The sequence below is a fragment of the Arachis hypogaea genome, chromosome 1, assembly GCF_003086295.3.
Source record: "Arachis hypogaea cultivar Tifrunner chromosome 1, arahy.Tifrunner.gnm2.J5K5, whole genome shotgun sequence".
NCBI lineage: Eukaryota > Viridiplantae > Streptophyta > Magnoliopsida > Fabales > Fabaceae > Arachis > Arachis hypogaea.
The window spans coordinates 98,326,668-98,346,750 of NC_092036.1; the positions used below are offsets into that span (position 1 = coordinate 98,326,668).

The 20,083-nt window shown below is 34.4% G+C and overlaps 4 protein-coding genes across 6 annotated transcripts; 2 read left to right on the top strand and 2 right to left on the bottom strand.

Annotated features, from left to right (window-relative positions):
- Positions 1-68: 68 nt before the first annotated feature.
- On the bottom strand, positions 69-1,739 carry LOC112701319 (protein ALP1-like). The gene has a single exon (XM_025752096.3). The coding sequence runs from the start codon at positions 1,622-1,624 to the stop codon at positions 335-337; it is 1,290 nt and encodes a 429-aa protein (XP_025607881.1). The 5' UTR covers positions 1,625-1,739; the 3' UTR covers positions 69-334.
- Positions 1,740-3,376: 1,637 nt separating this feature from the next.
- LOC112701326 (uncharacterized) lies at positions 3,377-6,637 on the top strand. Its single transcript, XM_025752102.3, has 11 exons — positions 3,377-3,800; positions 4,104-4,226; positions 4,298-4,394; positions 4,481-4,516; positions 4,686-4,873; positions 4,958-5,060; positions 5,156-5,337; positions 5,455-5,532; positions 5,604-5,706; positions 5,785-5,878; positions 5,966-6,637. Exons 1-11 carry the CDS (start codon positions 3,496-3,498, stop codon positions 6,343-6,345), a joined length of 1,689 nt encoding a protein of 562 aa, XP_025607887.1. The 5' UTR covers positions 3,377-3,495; the 3' UTR covers positions 6,346-6,637.
- Positions 6,638-8,587: 1,950 nt separating this feature from the next.
- Positions 8,588-12,555, top strand: LOC112701333 (protein PHOX1). Of its 2 annotated transcripts, XM_029287654.2 has the most exons (4): positions 8,669-8,947; positions 9,245-11,383; positions 11,485-11,725; positions 12,193-12,555. In XM_029287654.2, the coding sequence occupies exons 2-3, from the start codon at positions 9,334-9,336 to the stop codon at positions 11,631-11,633; spliced, it is 2,199 nt and encodes a 732-aa protein (XP_029143487.1). In that variant the 5' UTR covers positions 8,669-8,947; positions 9,245-9,333; the 3' UTR covers positions 11,634-11,725; positions 12,193-12,555. The 2 variants fall into 2 exon arrangements, with proteins under 2 accessions (XP_072055745.1, XP_029143487.1); XM_072199644.1 differs by having other exon boundaries at positions 8,588-11,383.
- Positions 12,556-12,859: 304 nt separating this feature from the next.
- LOC112701344 (uncharacterized) lies at positions 12,860-19,762 on the bottom strand. Of its 2 annotated transcripts, XM_025752116.3 has the most exons (16): positions 19,369-19,762; positions 18,497-18,788; positions 18,271-18,399; positions 17,963-18,170; positions 17,738-17,884; positions 17,041-17,115; positions 16,611-16,682; positions 16,254-16,325; positions 15,926-15,997; positions 15,731-15,802; positions 15,421-15,492; positions 15,272-15,343; positions 14,601-14,744; positions 14,158-14,229; positions 13,448-13,594; positions 12,860-13,366 (listed from the first exon to the last, which is right to left on the bottom strand). In XM_025752116.3, the coding sequence occupies exons 2-16, from the start codon at positions 18,692-18,694 to the stop codon at positions 13,182-13,184; spliced, it is 1,737 nt and encodes a 578-aa protein (XP_025607901.1). In that variant the 5' UTR covers positions 18,695-18,788; positions 19,369-19,762; the 3' UTR covers positions 12,860-13,181. The 2 variants fall into 2 exon arrangements, with proteins under 2 accessions (XP_025607901.1, XP_025607906.1); XM_025752121.3 differs by lacking the exon at positions 16,611-16,682.
- Positions 19,763-20,083: the final 321 nt, after the last annotated feature.

Consider the following 20,083-nt stretch of genomic DNA (forward strand, 5'->3'; position numbering starts at 1 on the left):
TCGTTCTGCAAAGGATGTAATTGCTTGAACTTTTCGAAACAAAAACTTTGCAGACAGACACAACCATCTTGGCTACTGAAAAGAAGAGTTTCATACTTTTACATTCTTGGTAGTACAAAGCCTCAATAACAAGAAAGCGTGTTTTGTACTTGGTGTGCTGCTAAACTACCCTAACTAGAAAAGCAGTATCACAGTTGATTGTGATTGGTACATCAAAACTGCACGTGGTATACATGACAAAAATGTGACACATAAAAAGGGCATTGAAAGCCAACAAACTTAACGGAAGTGGTAGCCCCTACAAGGTTTTACAGACACGAGTCTTTTCATTGATTCATCCTCTCAAGCTCTCCCTACTAAAATGCATGGCAAGTGCATCCCTTATCCTCATTGCATTCTCATCCACCACTCCATCAGAAGCAACATCATCCGCTCTTTCCTTTTCCACAATTGTGACTTCTTTAACAGGCATTGGCTCGTTACACTTAATCAAGAAATTATGCAGCAAACAGCAAGTCACAATCACATAAGGCAAATACTCAACACACTCCCCTTTCCACTTCCTTAAATCCGAAAGGATCTGCCACCTAACCCTTAGCCTCCCAAAGGCATCACCAACCAACCCCATTGCACGTGCATGTGCACAGTTGAATGCTCTTTCAGCAGAACCAAAACTATCTTCCTCATTCACCCTATTATAAGGTGTTAAAAGCCATGGCAAAAGGGGATAACACGAATCCCCCAACACATACTGAGGAATCAAACTACCATCACTGAGCTTAAAAGATGGCCCTTGCAACAACTCTCTGGATTCCTCAACCTCAAGAAAGAGCTTACTCTGACGCAAAACAGTTTCGGGTTTCAACGTACTAGGCCACCCAGCTGAAACATCCAAGAACCTACCTTCGGAATCCACCAATGCCTGAACCATCAAGAACCCATCTTCACCCAAAATTTTGCTTTCAATCGCGAATTTATCCAACCCCAGAACGCCCACACAATTGGGGACCGAGCTCCACCCGAAACCCACCACAACCCTGTCGGAATCAGTGCGTAGCTCGAAGAGGTACCCTAGTTTATTAGTCACGACCTTGCAGACCGCGAAGAAAGCGCGGCAGGACTCGGCGAGGGAGATCCCGAAGCGGCGCGCCACGGCGGCGTAGGAGGCGCCATGGGCCAGTCGGAAAATGGCGGCGGCTAGGGCGCAATCGGGGGCGATTTGGGGAAGCGCGGAGCGGAGGAAAGGGGAGAGTTGGTCGAGGAGTTGAGAGAAGGAAGGCTGGGACATGCGGAATGCATGGAGCCAGCGCGAATCGGTGTTGGCGGCGGAGAGGAAGCGGCGAAACCAGCATTGGGGTTGCGGGGGAGGTAGTGAAGGTGGGAGAGAGAGAGGGTCGAAGGGTTTGGGAAGGAGAGAAAGGAATGTGGAGAGAGAGTGGGATGTGGATGCGATTAGGGATTCGAGTGCGAGGGTTTGGGAGGGAAGAAGGGTCAGGTCGTTTTGGGAGAGGAAGGAGTTCGCGGTGGCTGTCACTGCCGAGATTATCGCCGCCAGGTTGGGCCGGTTCGGGCGGTTCAGGTGGTGGTGGGATTTCTTCTTCGCCTTCCGCTTGGTGCCATTCATTCACATTCTACTTTCTCAAAAATGTTTCCAATTAATATTTTATTTTTCTCTCTTAATCTTTACTTATCTATTAGTTTGTTAGTGGACAAATTTGTTGTTTTAACAAAATTTAAAAATTTTACTTTTAAAATTATTGATTGAAGAAAATATATTATTCTAACAGATTAGATATTACTGCCAAACTTTGAAAATGTCAACTTCTTCCATTCAAAATTCCATCTATCTTCTTTGTAACAAATGCTATAATTTCTCTTCTAAAAATAACCATCTTAATTATTCATATAAAAATATCTTTATATAAGAATAATAATTAAAAATTATTAAATAATATACGATATTTAGTTAAATTATTTATTATGCTAATATTTTAATTATTATATTTATATTATTTTTATTAGTACCAATCAAAAATCTATATTTTTATCAAGATAAATCACACAAACAAATTAATTGTGAATTAATATTATATTAATATTCTAAAATAAAATAATTTACATACATGTCCGATTTATTTTTATATAAATTGAATCAATTAAATTGGATAAATCGAATTAATTGGATTCGATTTATTAGAAAAAAATTTGAAGTACAATATAGTAAATCAAATCAAGTTAATTCAATTTATTATACATATTTGATTTAGTACTGATATAGATTATTGATTTTAAAACATAAATATCAATAAAAAATAATATAAAAAAACTCAAAACGAATAAAAATAAAAATCTAATTTTTGTGTTTTAGTTTAAATTCTAGAAAATCTAAAATGAAACAATAAACGATTTTTAAAAATTAATTAAAAAATATTTTTTGACTCATTTAATTTGTGAAATTAAGTATAAAATTTATAGTTTGATACCGTTATGCTCTTAAAAAAATTCACGTTTGAGTTAGAAGTAACATCATTAAAGCAATAAGTTCTATATTTAATTTCACAAATTAAATGATAATTTGATTGATATGATATTTTAATTATTTCTCGAATTACATATTGTATAAATATAATTAGTTATTTTATATTGTATAATTATTTGTTACTTCTAACTCTAAAAAAATTTAAGTTTTAACTTCTATATTATTTTAGAGAATTATATTTAATATTAATTTTTTTAATATCAAAAATCTCGGTAATAATTTTTTAAATGCTAATGAGTTAAAAAATAATTTTTAATTAATTTTTAAAAATCATATATTATTCCATTTTAAATTAATAAATTTATAAAAATAAAAAATGTAGATTTTTTGAAATTTGAACTAAAACACAAAAATTAAATTCCTATTTTTATTCGTTTTGATTTTTTTATATTTTATTTACATTCAAATGGAATAATTTTTTATTAATATTTATATTTTAAAGTTAATATAGAATAAATAAATAATTAACTTAAAGGTAAAAAATATTCGATTTACATGTATATGCTGCAAAAATAATAAATCAAATCAATTCGATTTACTATTGATATTATATTCGATTTATTATTGATATAATATATACAATAAATTTGATTTACCTTAAAAATGTGTAAATGAAGTCTAATTATTTCAATTTACATAGAAGGTAATTCATTTTAAAATATTAGTACAATATTGATTTTTAAATGATTTATTTGTGTAAATTACCTTTTTTATTTTAAAGATATTCTGAAAAATATTTTTTAAGTTTGTTTTAATTAACTTATTGATGACCTTTTTAATTAACAGAATTCATTTAATTAAAATTTAAAACCCTAGTAAAATACAATGAACCAACCTTAATTGCAAAGGAAGCTTGATTGAAGAAGTTGAATTTGTGGTGATATGGGTCCACGTGTGTGCACCTATAAATAGAATAATAACCTACGAGTCTCCGAAGTAGTCCAGTGTTTGATGCCATGGAGAAACTCCGAATTGGTGGAACATGGGTTGGAGTTTTAGATGTTGAACTTGACAACTGGAACATTCCCATGCTCCGTGATGAAGTTGCAAAGCGATCAAACTGCAACCCTCACTCCATCAACCTCATCTGCGCCGGCAGAATCCTCAAGGATCATGATGACCCCACCCGCAATTTGACTCAATTGGGTATCAAGAACAACGCTAAGATTCTATCCACTCGTATCTCTGTTGAAGAAGGACAATCCATCAAGAATCAAATCATGGCCGAAGAGGAACGCTCTCGCAGGCTTTCCAGGCTCAAGTACGTGTATTGTTTAACTCATTTTTAATTTATATTTTGTATTGGGTGAAAACTCAGGTGAAGTCGACTTCACACGAAATTGATATCTGAGAGTTGTTAGATGAAAATTTAGTTAAATCAGTCAAATCATCTAACAACTCTCAGGTATCAACTTCACGTGAAGTCAACTGCATTTGAGTTTCCACCGTGTATTTTATACGAGTGACTGATTTGATGACTGATTTTTTTTTTTATGTATGGTTGGTTTTGTTATATATTGAATCTTTGTGGCTCTTTTATCTAAAATTTATTACTTGCAACAAGGGCTGCTGCTACTGCACTTGCTGGAAGGCATGCTGATGGATCATTACCTGTTGAAGACTTCAACATTGAAGTTGAAGATCAAAGTGGAAAGAAAGTGCAACTTGGTTCTGAGACTGATCAGAGGTATAATTAAGCAACCATGCATAATAAACTTGAAACAATTCTGTTGTTATCTTTCTGGGTTTGGCTGGCAGGGCTGTGATGATGGGACTAATGCTTGATGCAAATGGAAAGCGCCTTATTAGACAAGGAAACTACAAAGATGCACTTGAAGTTCTCTCTATGGGAGAGGTTAGTTAAGGAAATTTGATATCTATCATTTTCATATATGTTTTTTCAAAGCATGTTATCAATAATTATGATCACTGTTATTGCAGGAAGCATTTTCTCTCTGTGATTCAAAAGTCCTTGAGGTCAGTGATACATTCTATTCTATCACTTGTTGGAAAACTCTTTACTTTTCACACTAAATTCTAGACTTGAATTTGTTGGTCTATGTATGAGAATTATTTGAGGCACTGTGTATAATGAATTCAACTTGTTTGAATATAATTAACAACTGTGTATTTTTCTTGGTTTCAGCTTATTGATAATGTACCCATTCTGCAAATAAACATGGTGTGGTGTTACTTTATGTTGCGCGACATAAGTTCGCTTTCGGAAGCAGGAAAGCGACTCGAAATGGCTAGAGAGGGACTAGAGCGTGCTCATGGCAAGAACTTGCTCCGCCTCAGGCTCTTGCAGGGTGGTCGCTTTCCAGAACTTGCATTGTGAGCCATTAAACTCTGATCTCCTTCTTCTTAATTGCTGCTTAGAGAAGACTATTAATGCTTATGAGTTTGTTGTATATATAGGCATTTGAGATTGGAGCTTCTTGAGGGAGTGGTGGCTTATCATAGTGGACAGTTTGAGAAAGCAAGAGTAGCATTGACTTCTGCAAAAGCAAAATTTGCTCGGGTATGAAGAAGGCTTATTGGGACTTGAGATGAATTTATAATTATAATTGAGAATTTGGACATGTATTGGCTTACTTGTTTGATTATGTTTTGCAGCTACAAGTGTCTGATGAAACTTTATCAGCTGTTATGCAAATGGGCTTCAAAGAGGTTAATGCGAAGCGAGCATTGCGAATGACCAATCAAGATGTTGGGGGAGCCATTGATCTTCTTCTTGAGGAGAAGGCCAAGAAGAGGCAAAAGCAGATGGAAGATATCCAAAGAAGGAACGAGATTTGGTTGGTTAAACTTACACTTAACTTGATCTTTATTATTATTATTATTATTATTATTATTATTATTTAGTACTATAAACTTGTACCGATTCTTTCTGATTATGTTGGTGAATCTGTCAGGGAACAAAAGCAGTATGGGGTGACTCCTCTGAAGAAGCCTGTTGATCTTCCAAGATTGGATGAATTAGTCTCTATTGGGTCAGAAAATTATCATTCGTTTTCGGCTTTGTTTTCTCGAAATTTGCTGTTGCTAATTACAATTGTGGCAGGTTTGAGAGGGAGCTTGCAGCTGAAGCACTTAGAAGAAATGAGAATGACAGTGACAAAGCATTAGATGATCTCACAAAACCTGAGACCAATTCTAATTTACAGGTTAATTACCACTACTTACTAACTAACTACATCATGTCTTAGTCTTACTAATAAGTAATAACTGTTGTTATCATGAAGGATTATATTGAGTCAAAGAAACGAAAAAAACAAAAACAGGACACCAATTCTGAAATTGAGAGATATGTGCAGATGGGATTTGAGAGATCAAGAGGTACTAAAGTAGTTTACTAAATGAATAGTCATATAGTTTTGATATATATAATGTAATCACTAATTCACTATACTTTTTTATTAGCAGTGGTTGCTGCTGTTGAGGGTGGTGGGACCCCAGATGAAATCATGCAAAGACTGATGATGCCACAATCTGAGGCAGCAGCAAACTCATCAGCATCAGCATCAGCATCAGCATCAGCATCACACAATGTTGCTGGTTCTGATGTTGAGAACCAAGATGTGAATAAAAAAAATGATGGTGGTGAAGGTGAAGGTGAAGGTGAAGGTGAAGGTGCATCATCATCATCATCATCAGATTCAGAGAGAGATGTGGAGATGGAAGATGAGATATCTGCAGACATAGCAAGCTCAGATGCATTGGCTGACTATGACATTGAAGTCAACATTGAAGGAGAAGCCATCAGTCAGTACCTTGCTATGTTGGACTCTGCTCCTCCTCAGTAGCAACAAACTGATTATATACAACAATAATAAATCAAGATCAGTTTATGTCAGTAGCAGGATGATGTTAATATACATTTTTTCTTGTTATTTTTTGTTTTGGGTATTAATCATATTATTGTTCAGCATAAACAATTGATGAATATGATTCCTTTTTCATAACAATTAGGTATGTTCCAAACTCCAAAGTGTATTGAATATACAGCTTGGTATTCATTATTCATATGGCAATATCTAAGATGACTTGTTTAAATCAAAATCCACACTATTTAAATCTATAAATTTCTTAATCATATTTTGAATGGGTTGTACTATTTAATTTGTGGATTAAACAGGTTGGGTTGCGGTTTGGCAAATCTATCTGCTAGCTGTGCATATATTTTTGTATGGACTGACAATTTACAAAAATGTTGTTCTTTACTTATAGGTATATAAGGAAGCAAAGCAAGGCACATGTTCTCTTTTCTTTTCGAAATTTACTCAAAAAAACTCCACCTACAAAGAACACAATTCAGGACAATTACAAACAAAACAAACAAACCAAACAGTAGAACATAGCTTTAATCACAACTTTTATCTAATTAAAGATAATCTTGTTATCCTAATTCACTCGTTTATTCTCTTCAACATTACTATTTGGATACACCTTAGACGTCAAATTGTTGTATCAATTGATCTAATTTTTTTGGTTAAAGATTAATCCGTCACAGATCTTAGCTTTTTTAAGGATCTATTATTGACTAATAGATTGCTGCATACACAAAATAGAATTTAAATTCTTTATACTTATTTAAATAGATGAATAAATTAACTACTCTCTAATTCAAATTAGTTCAATTTATCCAAGTTGGGCGTGGCAAAACGCGTCCCTTTAACTAACTAACCAACTTGGTAGAAGTCAGAAGATGACTTGCCTTTTATTCCTTGCTCAGAGTCTTCACATGGTTTTGCACTTTTTATAAAGTTGTGGTTGGTTGGGTTCCACCAAAAGAATTTCCTTTTTCCTTTTTTTCCCCAACACAATATGGCTATAGTTAATTCAGAATCTTTCTAATAAATACATAAAAGTCTAATAATTTATATTCAAAAAATAATAAATTAAAAAAAAGTGTTTTTCGTAACTTCCTAATATGTATTTATTTATAATCATTTTAACACTAAACATAAGTTTTTAAATTTAGATTCATTCGAGATTTTATTTTAAGAGCTTGAGTTTACTAAGTTATTTAAACATCCAAGAATGGATATTTTGTTGATAATTAGTAATAAAACTTAAAAAGATAAAAATTTAATTATTTAAGTGTTAAAATGAAATCACACAAAAACATAAGAATAATAAAACAAATATAGGCTCGAAAAATACAACAGTAGTTTAGATATTTAAAAAGGAAAATGTTATTTTAATAATAAAATATAAGAGCTAATTTTAATCCACTTCCAATAATTATTAATTTCAAGTTGCTTTTAATTATTAAAATAATATTTCTATATAAAAAATAATAATTAAATACGTAATTCTATTTAGCTGAAATCAAGCCGCAATTAATCAAATGATGGTTGATACTTTAACGAAATGATATGTGGTGCATAGCCAAATATATATTATTTTGTCTGAAAATCAATCATAGCAAAACTAGATTGGAACTTAATGAATACATTATTAAAGCATTATTGCCCATTAATACAAATTTCAGGAGAAAAATACAATCATTCGCTTTATGATTGAGATTGAGTGATCCATGTCTCTTTCATCACCAAAAATAAAACAGAGAAACTAAGCATAAGAATATCTATAACATTTATTTGGCATTATTATCCATCTTTTGTTTTGGATTTTTTCTTCGTAACGTCAACTATCACATGTTTGTTTATTTTTTTTTTTTAACCAAAGATAGGAGACTCAAACCTGCAACTTCTTAATTGCAACTTCTTAATTGAGTATGGAGAGATAATGTCATTTGAACTGTTACTCATTGGCAACTATCACATGTTTAATCTATTGTTCCTTTTATATTTCATAACAAATATGGTTTAAGATAATATTATATTAATTACAGTTTTATTCAAATATTAGAATAAAAGATTACGACCATTATTATTATTATTTTAAAATAGAAGTAGTAGTAATTAATAGGGAATAAAAAAGGAAAAGAAAAAAAAAAGGAAAAAGATTGAGGAGTGAGTTTCAGAATCTGAGTGCAGATAACAAATTGCAATTATATGATTAAATATTATTATTCTCCACATCTTTTGTGTGTGGCGTTAACGTCAAGAATGTGAAAAAAACAAAACAAAAACCATTCCTTATTGCATTTACAACAAAAACATCGCAACATGTCTGGTTTCTCTTACGATTCTCCTATGTCCTTGTCTTTCTCTCTCCCTTCCAAAGTTTGAAGCTTTTCCCATTGCCAAAATCTGGGTCCTTGTTTTTTTTCCCTCTTCTTACGAGACAAGATAGCTCAATCTCCTTCATCTTCAAATCCCTGTTTTTTTTATCCTTGTTCCTCTCTAAGTTGGGATTTGTGTTTGCGGAGAAACAAATCCTGATTTGGAGAGAAGAATGCGTTTGTTTTTTTCAGATTCCAGGATTCATGCCATTACGGTAAGAGCACAACTTTGAGATTCTGAGGTTGTTTCCTCAATTCCAGCCACTGGCATTTAGGGAATATCTTTTTTTAATTAATTTTTTTTCATTCATTTTCATTGTACCTTCCATTTTGTGTATTGCTATGTATATACATATGAAGTTGATTAATTTGGTTGTTATATAAAGTTTTTTTTCTCCCTTTTTTGTATCGTTTAAAATGTTTCCTTGGCTTTTGGTTATTCTGCCAAGTTGGTAACATATGAAGTTTTAGTTATTTTTGAGAAGGGAGTTAGCTATCGTTCTTGCTTATAGGGTTGATTGGATTGAGGTTTTGGATATTGCTGTATAAGAAAGGTGATTGCTTGGATTAGTTTCTCTACTGTTGGATTGCTGGGTTGAAAATGGGGAAGAAAAAGAAGCAAGTAGGAGAAACAAGTGAAGATGGTGGAAATCAAGGTGAGGATCAAGGGCAAGTGGGAGAGAGCAGCAGCACCAACGAATATGAGAGTGATCCGGCCTCATCTATATCCATGTCTCAGGAGTTGAAGGATGAGGGGAACAAACTGTTCCAAAGGAGGGACCTTAGAGGGGCATTGGTGAAATATGAGAAAGCTCTCAAATTGTTACCAAGGAATCATGCAGATGTGTCATATCTGAGGAGTAACATGGCTGCATGCTACATGCAGATGGGACGGAGCCAGTACCCGAGGGCGATTCGCGAATGCGATTTGGCTCTTGAGGTAACACCAAGATATAGCAAAGCTCTGTTGAAGAGGGCAAGGTGTTATGAGGCTTTAAATAGGCTGGATTTAGCTCTGAAGGATGTTAATGCTGTTGTGGAGACGGATCCAAATAATGCCACGGCGTTGGAGATCTCGGAAAAGGTGAAAATTGCACTTGAGAAGAAAGGGTTAAGAGTAAATGGTTCAGTAATTGAATTGCCTCCAGACTATGTTGAACCGATTAATGTTGTGCCGCAAGAAAACGTGGTGAAAGAGAAGGGGCGCAAGAAAAAGAGCAATAAACAGGAGGAGAAGGCTCCTGATAACAAAATTGTAGAAAAGCAAGACAAGAAGGAATCTGCAGAGGATAAGGCTGATGACATTGTTATTGAGAAGAAGACAAACAAATCCAAAAAGAAGAAGGCTAAGGACAAAGTTGAGGAGAAGAAGGATGACATTAAGGAGGTTATAGAGGTGAAGAGTAATGATAGAACAGATGATCTACCCAAGAAAGCAGTAAAATTTGTTTTTGGCGAGGATATAAGATGCGCTCAACTACCTGCTCATTGCAGCTTCTTGCAGCTAAGAGAAACTATTTATGATCGGTTCCCAGGCCTAGGACCCATTCTTGTCAAATACAGGGACCATGAAGGTGATTTGGTTACAATCACTTGTGATGATGAGTTAAGATGGGCTGAAACAGGATCCGAGAGTTCTATCCGGTTGTATATAATAGCAGCTGCTCCTGAGCAGGATCAATTCTTTGAAAGGCTCAAAGTAAAGGTGGGGAAAAAGGCTGTTGTGGTTGATGTACCTGATGAAAGTTGTGAGGTAAAACCAAAGAAAATTGTTGGCTCATCTTGCATTGAGGATTGGATAGTTCAATTTGCCAAGCTATTCAAGAACCATCTTGGATTTGAATCTGACAGATATCCGGATTTTCATGACCTTGGGATGAAATTCTATTCCGAGGCTTTGGAGGAGACTGTTACATGTAATGAAGCACAAGACTTATTTAACATGGCAAGAGATAAGTTCCAAGAGATGAGTGCTCTAGCATTGTTCCACTGGGGAAATGTGCTTGCATCAAGGGCAAGGAAGAAAGTATATTTAACAGATGATTTTTCTAAACAGAACATATGCGAACGAATCATGAGCTGTTATGAATGGGCAAAGGGTGAATTTTCTGATGCGGGAGAAAAATATGTAGCTTCCATTCAAATCAAGCCGGATTTTTATGAAGCATTCCTAGCACTAGGGCAGCAGCAGTTTGAGCAAGCAAAACTTTCTTGGTATCATGCTCTCAGTAGTAATGTCGATCTACAAACATGGTCATCCACCGAGGTTCTTCAGCTTTACAACGATGCTGAGGATAATATAGAGAAAGGAATGCAGATATTTGAAGCATCAGGGGGGAAGAAATACTTGAGTAAAGCCTTTAGTTCAAAGAATGCAAGAAGACATCTACAATACATGGGGTTGCATGTACTTGCCAAAAATATATCCTCAGAGGAAGTTGCTACACAGCAGGCAAATATGAAAGCTCTAATTAATCTTCTATGGGGTACCATGCTATATGAACGCTCCATTGTAGAATTCAAAATAGGTTCACCATCATGGAATGAAACACTGGGAGTAGCAGCTGAGAAGTTTGAACTTGCTGGAGCTTCTTCATCGGATATATCTTTGACGTTGAAGGATCACTGTTCAAATAATGCTGCAGCAGATGGTTTGTTTTCATGATAACTACATACTTTCTACTTTGTAGCTAGCTTTTTAATGGTATATGTTCATATATATACATTTGTTCACTCTTTTTCTAACTTACAGGTCCAGGATTCAACATTGAAATAATAGTACAGGCATGGAGTGATATAAATGAAACTAAAAGGTGGAAGCGTGTAATTCCTTCATTTCGTTTGGAGCCCTTGCTTAGAAGGCGAGCTTCAAACCTTGATCAGGCATCTGAGCTTCCATGAGTTGCATATTTTTCTTCAAGTATCAAACAACAACAATGCCGACAGTAACTTATAGGCTGCTTCTGCGCCTAAAGCCCCATCGTCATCCAAAGGTAGCAGAGTGTAAAACCCTGCTGATTAAAATCCATTCTATTAATTTTGTCTAGTTGCTTGTTTTGGTTGTCTGTAATATTTGATGATGTTCATGATTTGTTTTCTGATATATTCAAGTGTGCAGAAAAGTTTATGGCCGCAACGTGCAAAAGTATCTTGCATATTTGATCTCTCACAAATAGCTTTAGAATATTGGCATTTGCCTTATGTGCTTTGCTGTAAATGTTTCCAAATTTCAATAAACTTAAGAGCAATTTTTTTCCTCTCTTCTTTGGGGAAAACTAGTACATTTTACACCTCTAATTAATCCAAGTTTTTTTTTGTTATATCATAGCTGAATGCTGAGCAACATTGAGCTATGTGCAAGAGTGACACTGCTTACTTATTGTTATTAATCCTCTCTATCCCTACCTTTGTTTTTCTTAATAATAGCTTTATGGTAATCCTTGGTTCACCCATTCTGCAGGTTATTTCTTGCTATTTATAAGTCTGGGTTCAGCAGTGTATTCATAGAAAAAAAAAGTATTGGTTTCATTCATATTACACTTACCAAGAACGCAAGGTTGGCAAGTTGGGAAGATGGAGTTGCAGGAATTTACCGTGTGCTTGGTTTCTGCTCATGTTACCTTCCCTTTAGTTTTTCATATTTGATTTATTGTTAGGATTTAATTTTTGTATCAAAAGCAGCCAGAGAGAATTGTTGTCCCCCCCCCCCCCCCCCGGTTCTTTTCCCACCCCACCATTTTTCCTTTATTTGTAATTTTTATACATTTGTAAGTGCTATGTTCTTGGTTGAGTTAGTCTTTATAAATGAGACTTTTAAACTTTTTATTTTTCTCCTTTGATTACTGTGCTAAGTAACTATTTAGGATTTAAAACACTGAATTTATATATTTTCTAGAATTTGCGGCCCTAACTTTGTAGAAGTAATGAGCTTTTTTTTCTTTATAATCTCGTCAATCTAGAAGCATCAAATATACCCATCCAAAGGGGAAAAAAGGGATAAATCTACACATTTCACTAACCAATGTATACACACACATTGTTATATGGTTGCTTATTATGCTAAGCAAATATAAAATCAGAAAAGGGTAAAATAAAAAGGACACGAGATAAAGCTCAGATCAGTATACTTAATCAGAAACTCAGCAACAATTTTTATCACATGCATTAGAACGTAGATAGCAGCCCAAATAGGCATGTACAAAGTGTACAACCGAACTGCGAAAGGAGAAAAGGAAAAGGATGATTTATGTACAATTATTCTCGGGTAACCACAACATGCAAAATAAAAGCTTAATTACATTGTTGCATGCATAATAGCTTATGTACACATTTTCTAGAATTACCCGCCCCCTGTAATGATCATTTATAATATCCAGAACAGGGAGATCTGAATATATACAGAGAATTGTTGACAAGCCTGAGAACAGAATTCTCCGATCATCTGTTGGTCTATTCTGGCCGAAAGCTTATCAAATTTGGGAGGTCGGAGGACTGAAGCTTCTTGATTTCAGCTGCAGTAACCTTGCAAGATTCCAAAGAAAGAGTGCGTAAATTCTTTAGAGGCTTCAGATACTGCAATCCCTGGTTGGTTATGCGTGAATTTGAAACATTAAGTGACCTCAACGCAGTCATCCCTGTATTTAGATGAAAATATACCAAATGTGTCAACAAAATAGATTGAAAGATATTAAATCCTAAAGATATGCAGAAAATACCAGATAGCAATTCCAAAGTTTTATCCGTCAAGTTGCAATTCTGGGACAGGTTAAGCTGTGTAAGGGAGGTCATCTCTTTTATGTGTTTTACGCCTCCATCAGTTAATCCTCCACCACATATTTCAAGGAATTGCAGGTTCTTGAAAGCTGCAGGAAAGAACATAGAGGAAATAACATTTCAGCTTGCAATCCATGTTGAAGAACACACTTATGCAGTTCTATGATTTTTATATATGAAGTTGTAAAGTGGGGTTGAATGGGATCTCTCAATAGTATTAACTCTTGGATTATGTTACTGTTTTGGGCTATTATAGTGTTCTCAAGTACAGGAACAAAAGAGACATGAATTTATTCTATCAAGAAGTACAAAAGAATCTCATTACATTTTCAAACACAATAAATATTTAATAACTGCAGAAACACAGACATCTACTTAGATTCATTTATTATCTTGAACAATTTACAAGACTTTCATCACAAAGCTACATTTTTAACTCAATACTCCTATGACAAACACCCAACAAAGAATCTCCATTGTCATTCATTCCCATTTCAGATATAGATTACTCAGTTTTATCTTACAACATCAAGTTTGCAGGTCACAACCAGGTATGTTAAAAAGAAATATTATGTTGCATAATAACTGCATTAAGAAAAGAAAAAAGCAAATCAACCATGGTCTAAAATCTGAAACAGTTCAACATACATACATTTTAAAAATACAGTTCCAGCGTCTGAAATACGAGCTCCAAAGAGATCCAATTTTATCAATCCACTCAAACCTATACAAGACAGGGCATTGAGACGGTAAGAATAGAGTATCGGACAAAAAATAAAATTGATTACCACGCTGTACCAGTGGTTCTATGACTAGCCTGTCACCTTCTCTAAAGGTTTTGGAGGTCAAAACATGATCATGGATAGTAGGGTAATAGAGAATAGAGATAAAAGTGATTTAAAGAGAATACAAAAAGGGAAAAAGGTTAAATAGAAAATTCAATCCAAGGAGTTATTGATTCTTGCTCAACATCATATTGTAGCACCCTCTATATGGTAAGAGTCCATAGTTCTTCTAATAAAAGCTCCAACTTAAAAATGATACAATAAGAAAAAGCATAGCAGACACAATGAATATACACAAGGAAAAGTTTACTTGTGAGATTTGCAAGTCCAACATCAGTAATCTGTCGGGCGTCCAGATTAAGTGATTTAAGATTTGTCAGTCCTGATAGTCTTTTCAGGCTAGCATCATTTACTGAGGTAAATGACAGGTTCAAATCTTCCAGTTTGTGTAAACCTGTATAAAAGCCAGAACCATATATAATCAACAAATGCATCAAATGAAAATGTACAAGGATAAAAGAAGAGTAAACAAATAACACTCAAATGACAACATGTTTTTTCAAATTAAAAAAAAAAGAAAAAAGAAAAAAGAAAAACAAATTAATGACTGTATGATAAAGTACATATTGTCAAATATTTTTTACTAACAGCTGGCAACTGAAAAATAGCAAACTTAGTTACAGAACTTCTTGCAGTCAAATCAATAGCACCCTGAAATTAATCAGCAAGAAACCAAAACTAAAAACCTGAACAATAGAACACCTTGATCGAGGATTTTTTTTTTTTAAAAAAGCATAAAGAAAAAGAAAGGAAAAGAAAAGAAAAGAAAAGAAAAGAAAAAAGGTGACAATGCAATAACGATTTATGTAACACCTTGTGGTCATAGAGCATTTGCTCGTGAAGAATACAACCAAGAAGTTTATAAATAACAATAATTTGAACGGGTTTGAATTTTTATTTAATAAGATTTTTTCCATGTACCTGATATATGACGCAGCCCGCTGGAACCAACTTCAGTGTCTGACAACACTAGACTTCTCAAGAGAGTGAGGCCTGAATGAACAAATAACTGTTAATATAAAGTTAATCCAAAGCTACATTTGGTAAACACCAGAAATTTAATAGTAAACCTGTCAAATTGGCAAGCCCTTCATCGCCTATTTTGCAGGAATCCAAATTTAAATACTCCAAATTTACTAAACCTGGACCCAGAAAATAAATAAATGAGGATATGAAGGATAATTGGAAAATTCAAAATAAACTAGCAGCACGCATGGTGTAAATTAAGGACATGGTCTTTTCTTCACATTCTGAACTTTTAAGACAGTAATTCTGAAATAGCATAAATTCAATTGACATATATTGGTGAGAAAAATATACTCAAAAGCAGCATGTGGAAAAGACAGTCACCATAACAAAAGGCAGAGAAATTAGAAGCACCTTTCAGATGTACTAAACAGGCATCTGTGATCCTGTTAAATGCCAGACTTAGCCTCTTCAAGGTTTTAAGACCTACAGGAAATTGTAAGCAGATTGTTAAACGATGGATTCATATTTTCATCATTAGAGCTACAAGTACAAACTTGGCAGAGGAAGTCCTCAAGTTTGGTCATTAGAAAACAGAATCAGTCTTACTAGAGATGTTCTCAAATTCATCATCCGAAAGACAGCACCTGTTGAGATTTAAAGCTTCCAGAGCTGTTAAGGCTGTAGCAGAAACAAAAATATAATTGAACGTCAGTAAAATTCAGAATTGTCTTTGCAGCTTTAGTTCCACTTGTGTGTGCATGCTAGACCTGTCGAACCCTTAAATTTCTCAAATAAACTTGACACAAGTTCATTCATAAGCCATAACAAGATGACTTCAAAGAGAATCAAAATTACTATATAATATTAAGAAAAATAAATAAGCGAGACGTTGAAGAACAAAATGAGAGAAGGAAAAAAGAAAAGAAAAAACTACCAGCAATAGACTCTAAACATTCAGAAGTAATTTTGCATCCTTCAGCATTCAATGTGGTAAGCTTCTGCAAACCTGATACCAGAGCAATGAAGGCAATGTAAAACAGAAAACCATAATACACAAAATATACTTGGTCAATAAGTAAAACTGAAGAGTAGTGACAGCAAGTGAGAGTATCAGTAGTTCCTCATACAAAATTATTTCACCGTAAAAAATGATGATATCTTTCAGTAAAGGTGATGATCATTAACTGACACAAGAGATGTGCTTAAGTGAAGAAAAACAACAGCCACACAGCAGCAACTATATTCTTGCATTGGCATCAGTGATATATGACAAACACTATGGAAAATATACCTCTTAAATAAGCAACTCCATGATCAGTAATACTGCTATTGGAAATTTGCAACTCCTTCAAATTTATAAGACCTAAACAATTACAAATTGGCAGTCAACTAAAACGGAGACCATATCTAACATTTTCATCTAAAAGCATGAAGAAAAAGAACTCTGCTAATCAAGCATTATAACAATTACTGCCTACAGGCTATGGAAGTTAATGCATTGTTGCATACAGGATGAAAAATTTAAGCAGGATGTCCCCTGGATATCCCTGTACCTTATCTATATGACCTAGGCCATAAGGTAGTGTGTGGTTAGGATGTGTTTGATTAGGGACAGGTACAAAAAAAAGTTTGTACTTTCAAAATTTGAAAACATGACAGGGGGATATAACTTTCAAATAATATCCTAACCATGATACAAATTGCTGCCTTATGATCAATACCTGAGATTGCTTGCATGTCTGAATCCATAATACATTTACAGCATGCAATGTTGAGAGACTCAAGCTTTTTCAGACCTGTATTAATTTTTAAAACAAACAAATGAAAGGAAACTATCTGTGAGAATATAGAATATGCTCTCTATCAAAAAGAGTCCTCAAATAAAGAGACAATGAGGATTGGCTCAACAGGTATGATCGCACAGCATTCACTCATTGATCTTGATTTCTTGTAGGTTGGCAGTTAATCTGTAAGCCATTGCTACTCCTTGGTGCATGGTGATACCATTGCCATGACTCAGTGGCCTGCCAGCCTCCACACAGCCATAACACTAATCTTTTTTGTACCGAAAAAGGGGCTCCTGATAGGAGAGTAGCACCTATTCTAACCATTAACTGTAGGCTAGAAAACTAACCAGAAGCCTTCAAACAACATAACCAATAATAAAATAGATGCCTCGACTAAAGCTATGTATTCAAAGAATACAATGAGACTAGATAATTCACGATAATTATCATATGGATCTTCCCACATGATGAAGTTCATGTCAAGCCACCCCATTAATCATTACTGTCTCACACTTACCTAAATTTGTATGTAGAACTGAGCTTAAACAAGAGGTTATCATCATTACAAATTTACAATAATAACAAGCTAAGTTCAAGATCTAAAAGATAGAGCAGAATATCAGGAAAAAACCTTTAAGATGAACAAATCCACCATGAATCTCTGAACACCTCTCTAAGTCCAATTTCTCCAAGTTAACTAAGCTTGAGAAAGCACGCATTCCATCAGGTGTAACAGTGCTACTCTTCCTGATGCTCAAGGAAGTCAAGTTCAAAAGACCTATGCAGAAAAGTCGCATTACTTGACATGTTAATTCTAATCAATTAGATATCATCAAGAAAAAAATAGTATATCTACCACTAACGTATTTGAGACCATGTTCAGAAAACTGGTCACAGTAATCGAGAGTTAATGATTGGAGATTTGAGCTGTCCTTCAGTAGACGCAATCCTTTATCAGTCACAGTTGAACCAGAAAGATCAACTGAAAGTAAAGATGACCTCTGCGAAGAGATGACATCTATCCAACCATCATTCACTCCAGGGTATTCACCCAACAAAACATCCTGCCATGCAAAACTCATCTCATAAGTTGGCTAATGCTTGTAACTGAAAACTCTTAAATCAAAACAAAACTTGGGATTCCACCAAGCCTCCTGCACACACCCGAAGAGCACAATCTCGAAAAGCTTCAATATATGCTTCTGTTAGGCACTGGGCATCCACCAGTTCATTGAAGATTTGCTGGCTTAGGTCTGGTGGAAGCATTGAGAAAGAATCATATTTACGGAAGTCCTATAATAATGCAACAAAACATGTAATCAGGTACATAATAGAAACAAAAGCAATCAAAGTAACACAAAAGCAATCAAAGCTAAAGATAGCATCAAACCTCGCGTATCTTATGAATGCATAACTCCATGAGTGAGGGGCATGTACCCCCTCCGGGGAAATTATTTGGCTTGGAACGAAAACTTTTTGCCCCTGGCCATTTAGTACTGGTACTTCTGCAGTATCTTCCTAAGACCCCTCTATGCAGATCATCTTCCATGACTTGTTGTTCCCTCTTCCTAGAACATATACCCCCCATGGCTAAATTGCCAATACCCTTTTAATCACAATTGTACGGCATGTACCATAGAAAGTCAACTTCCCATTCCAGAACAAAAAGATTTTGATGAGAACTGCACACAGAAAACAGATAAACAAGCAAACAAACCTGTCATCTAAACTGTACCTCAAGTTTGTGAATTTATTTCACACACACATTACTTTCAAGATTAATCATGTTGATCAAACAAGCAAACAAACAAATAAACTAGGCCACAGTGTGATCATCAAACAAAAAAATGCAGACAAGATCATTTTGATTGATCAACTCTGTAGTTATAGCAGTTTCAGTTAATTACAAATTACTAAGGAGAAACAAAGAAAGCACCATCCACATGTGTATGATTCTCTTAATTGAACCGAGAAAATTAACTATATGATCCTTTTTTCAGTAACCTTCGTGGAGATTATTTTATATTCACTTTTCTATCTGTTCTTCTTCAATTTTTTTTTATAATTAAGAGCAAACAGAGTATGAGAGCCTCTCTTCAAAAAGCAGCTCAAGATATTTTTGAGCTTTCACTTAAAAGTAATCAAAGATATTTCTTCTTCTTCTTTTAGGTTCATTAAAAATAGCAAGATTATATAAAAAAAAATTAAGAAAACATAAAAGATATTTCTTCTTCTTCTTTTGCTTAAGGTTACGTCACAGACCTCTTTGGTTCTCCGACGGCGAAGAGAGAGAGAGAGAGAGAGGAGGTGAGGGGGAATATTCCGGTAACCGAATGAGGTATGGTCGAAACGGAAAATCAGGAGTTAGTGGAGAAAGAAACGTGATTACGTGAAGGATCAAAAGGGAAAGGAGTTTTTTAGAGAGAGAAAGAGAAGAGTGAGATAGTAGTGGAGTGAAAGGAAGAAGAAAGAAGGAGGAAGAAGAAGAGTGAAGAGAACACAGTGCCATCTGATGCATGACACGTGTCCTGTTTGATAAAGGAAATGAAGAACAAGATAAGAGAGAACAGTGGGTCCCCTTCCGAATGAAACGCTCCTCTTTCTCCGATATTCGTGTCGTTTACCCTTGTCTTTCTCATCTTACTCTCCTTCTCCTAATAATAAGCTAAGGGTTATTTCTTTCTTATAATTAGTCTTCCTTCCTTGTTTTTGAAATATCGAAATGAAATTCGAATTCTAACACTTTTAGATAAGTATGAAAATATTATGATATGATTTGATAAAATTTTTTGAAAAAGTGTTTGTATTTTTTAAAGTTTAAATATTTTATTTTGTGTTCGGTAAATAAAAAAAATTATGTGTCTGTATAATTATATTTATAGATTTTAAAAGATTAGAATATTTTTGAAAATACGTAAGATAGAATTTTTTAAAGTTAGTTTGTACTTTTCAAAATTTGAAAGTCTAATATAATCTC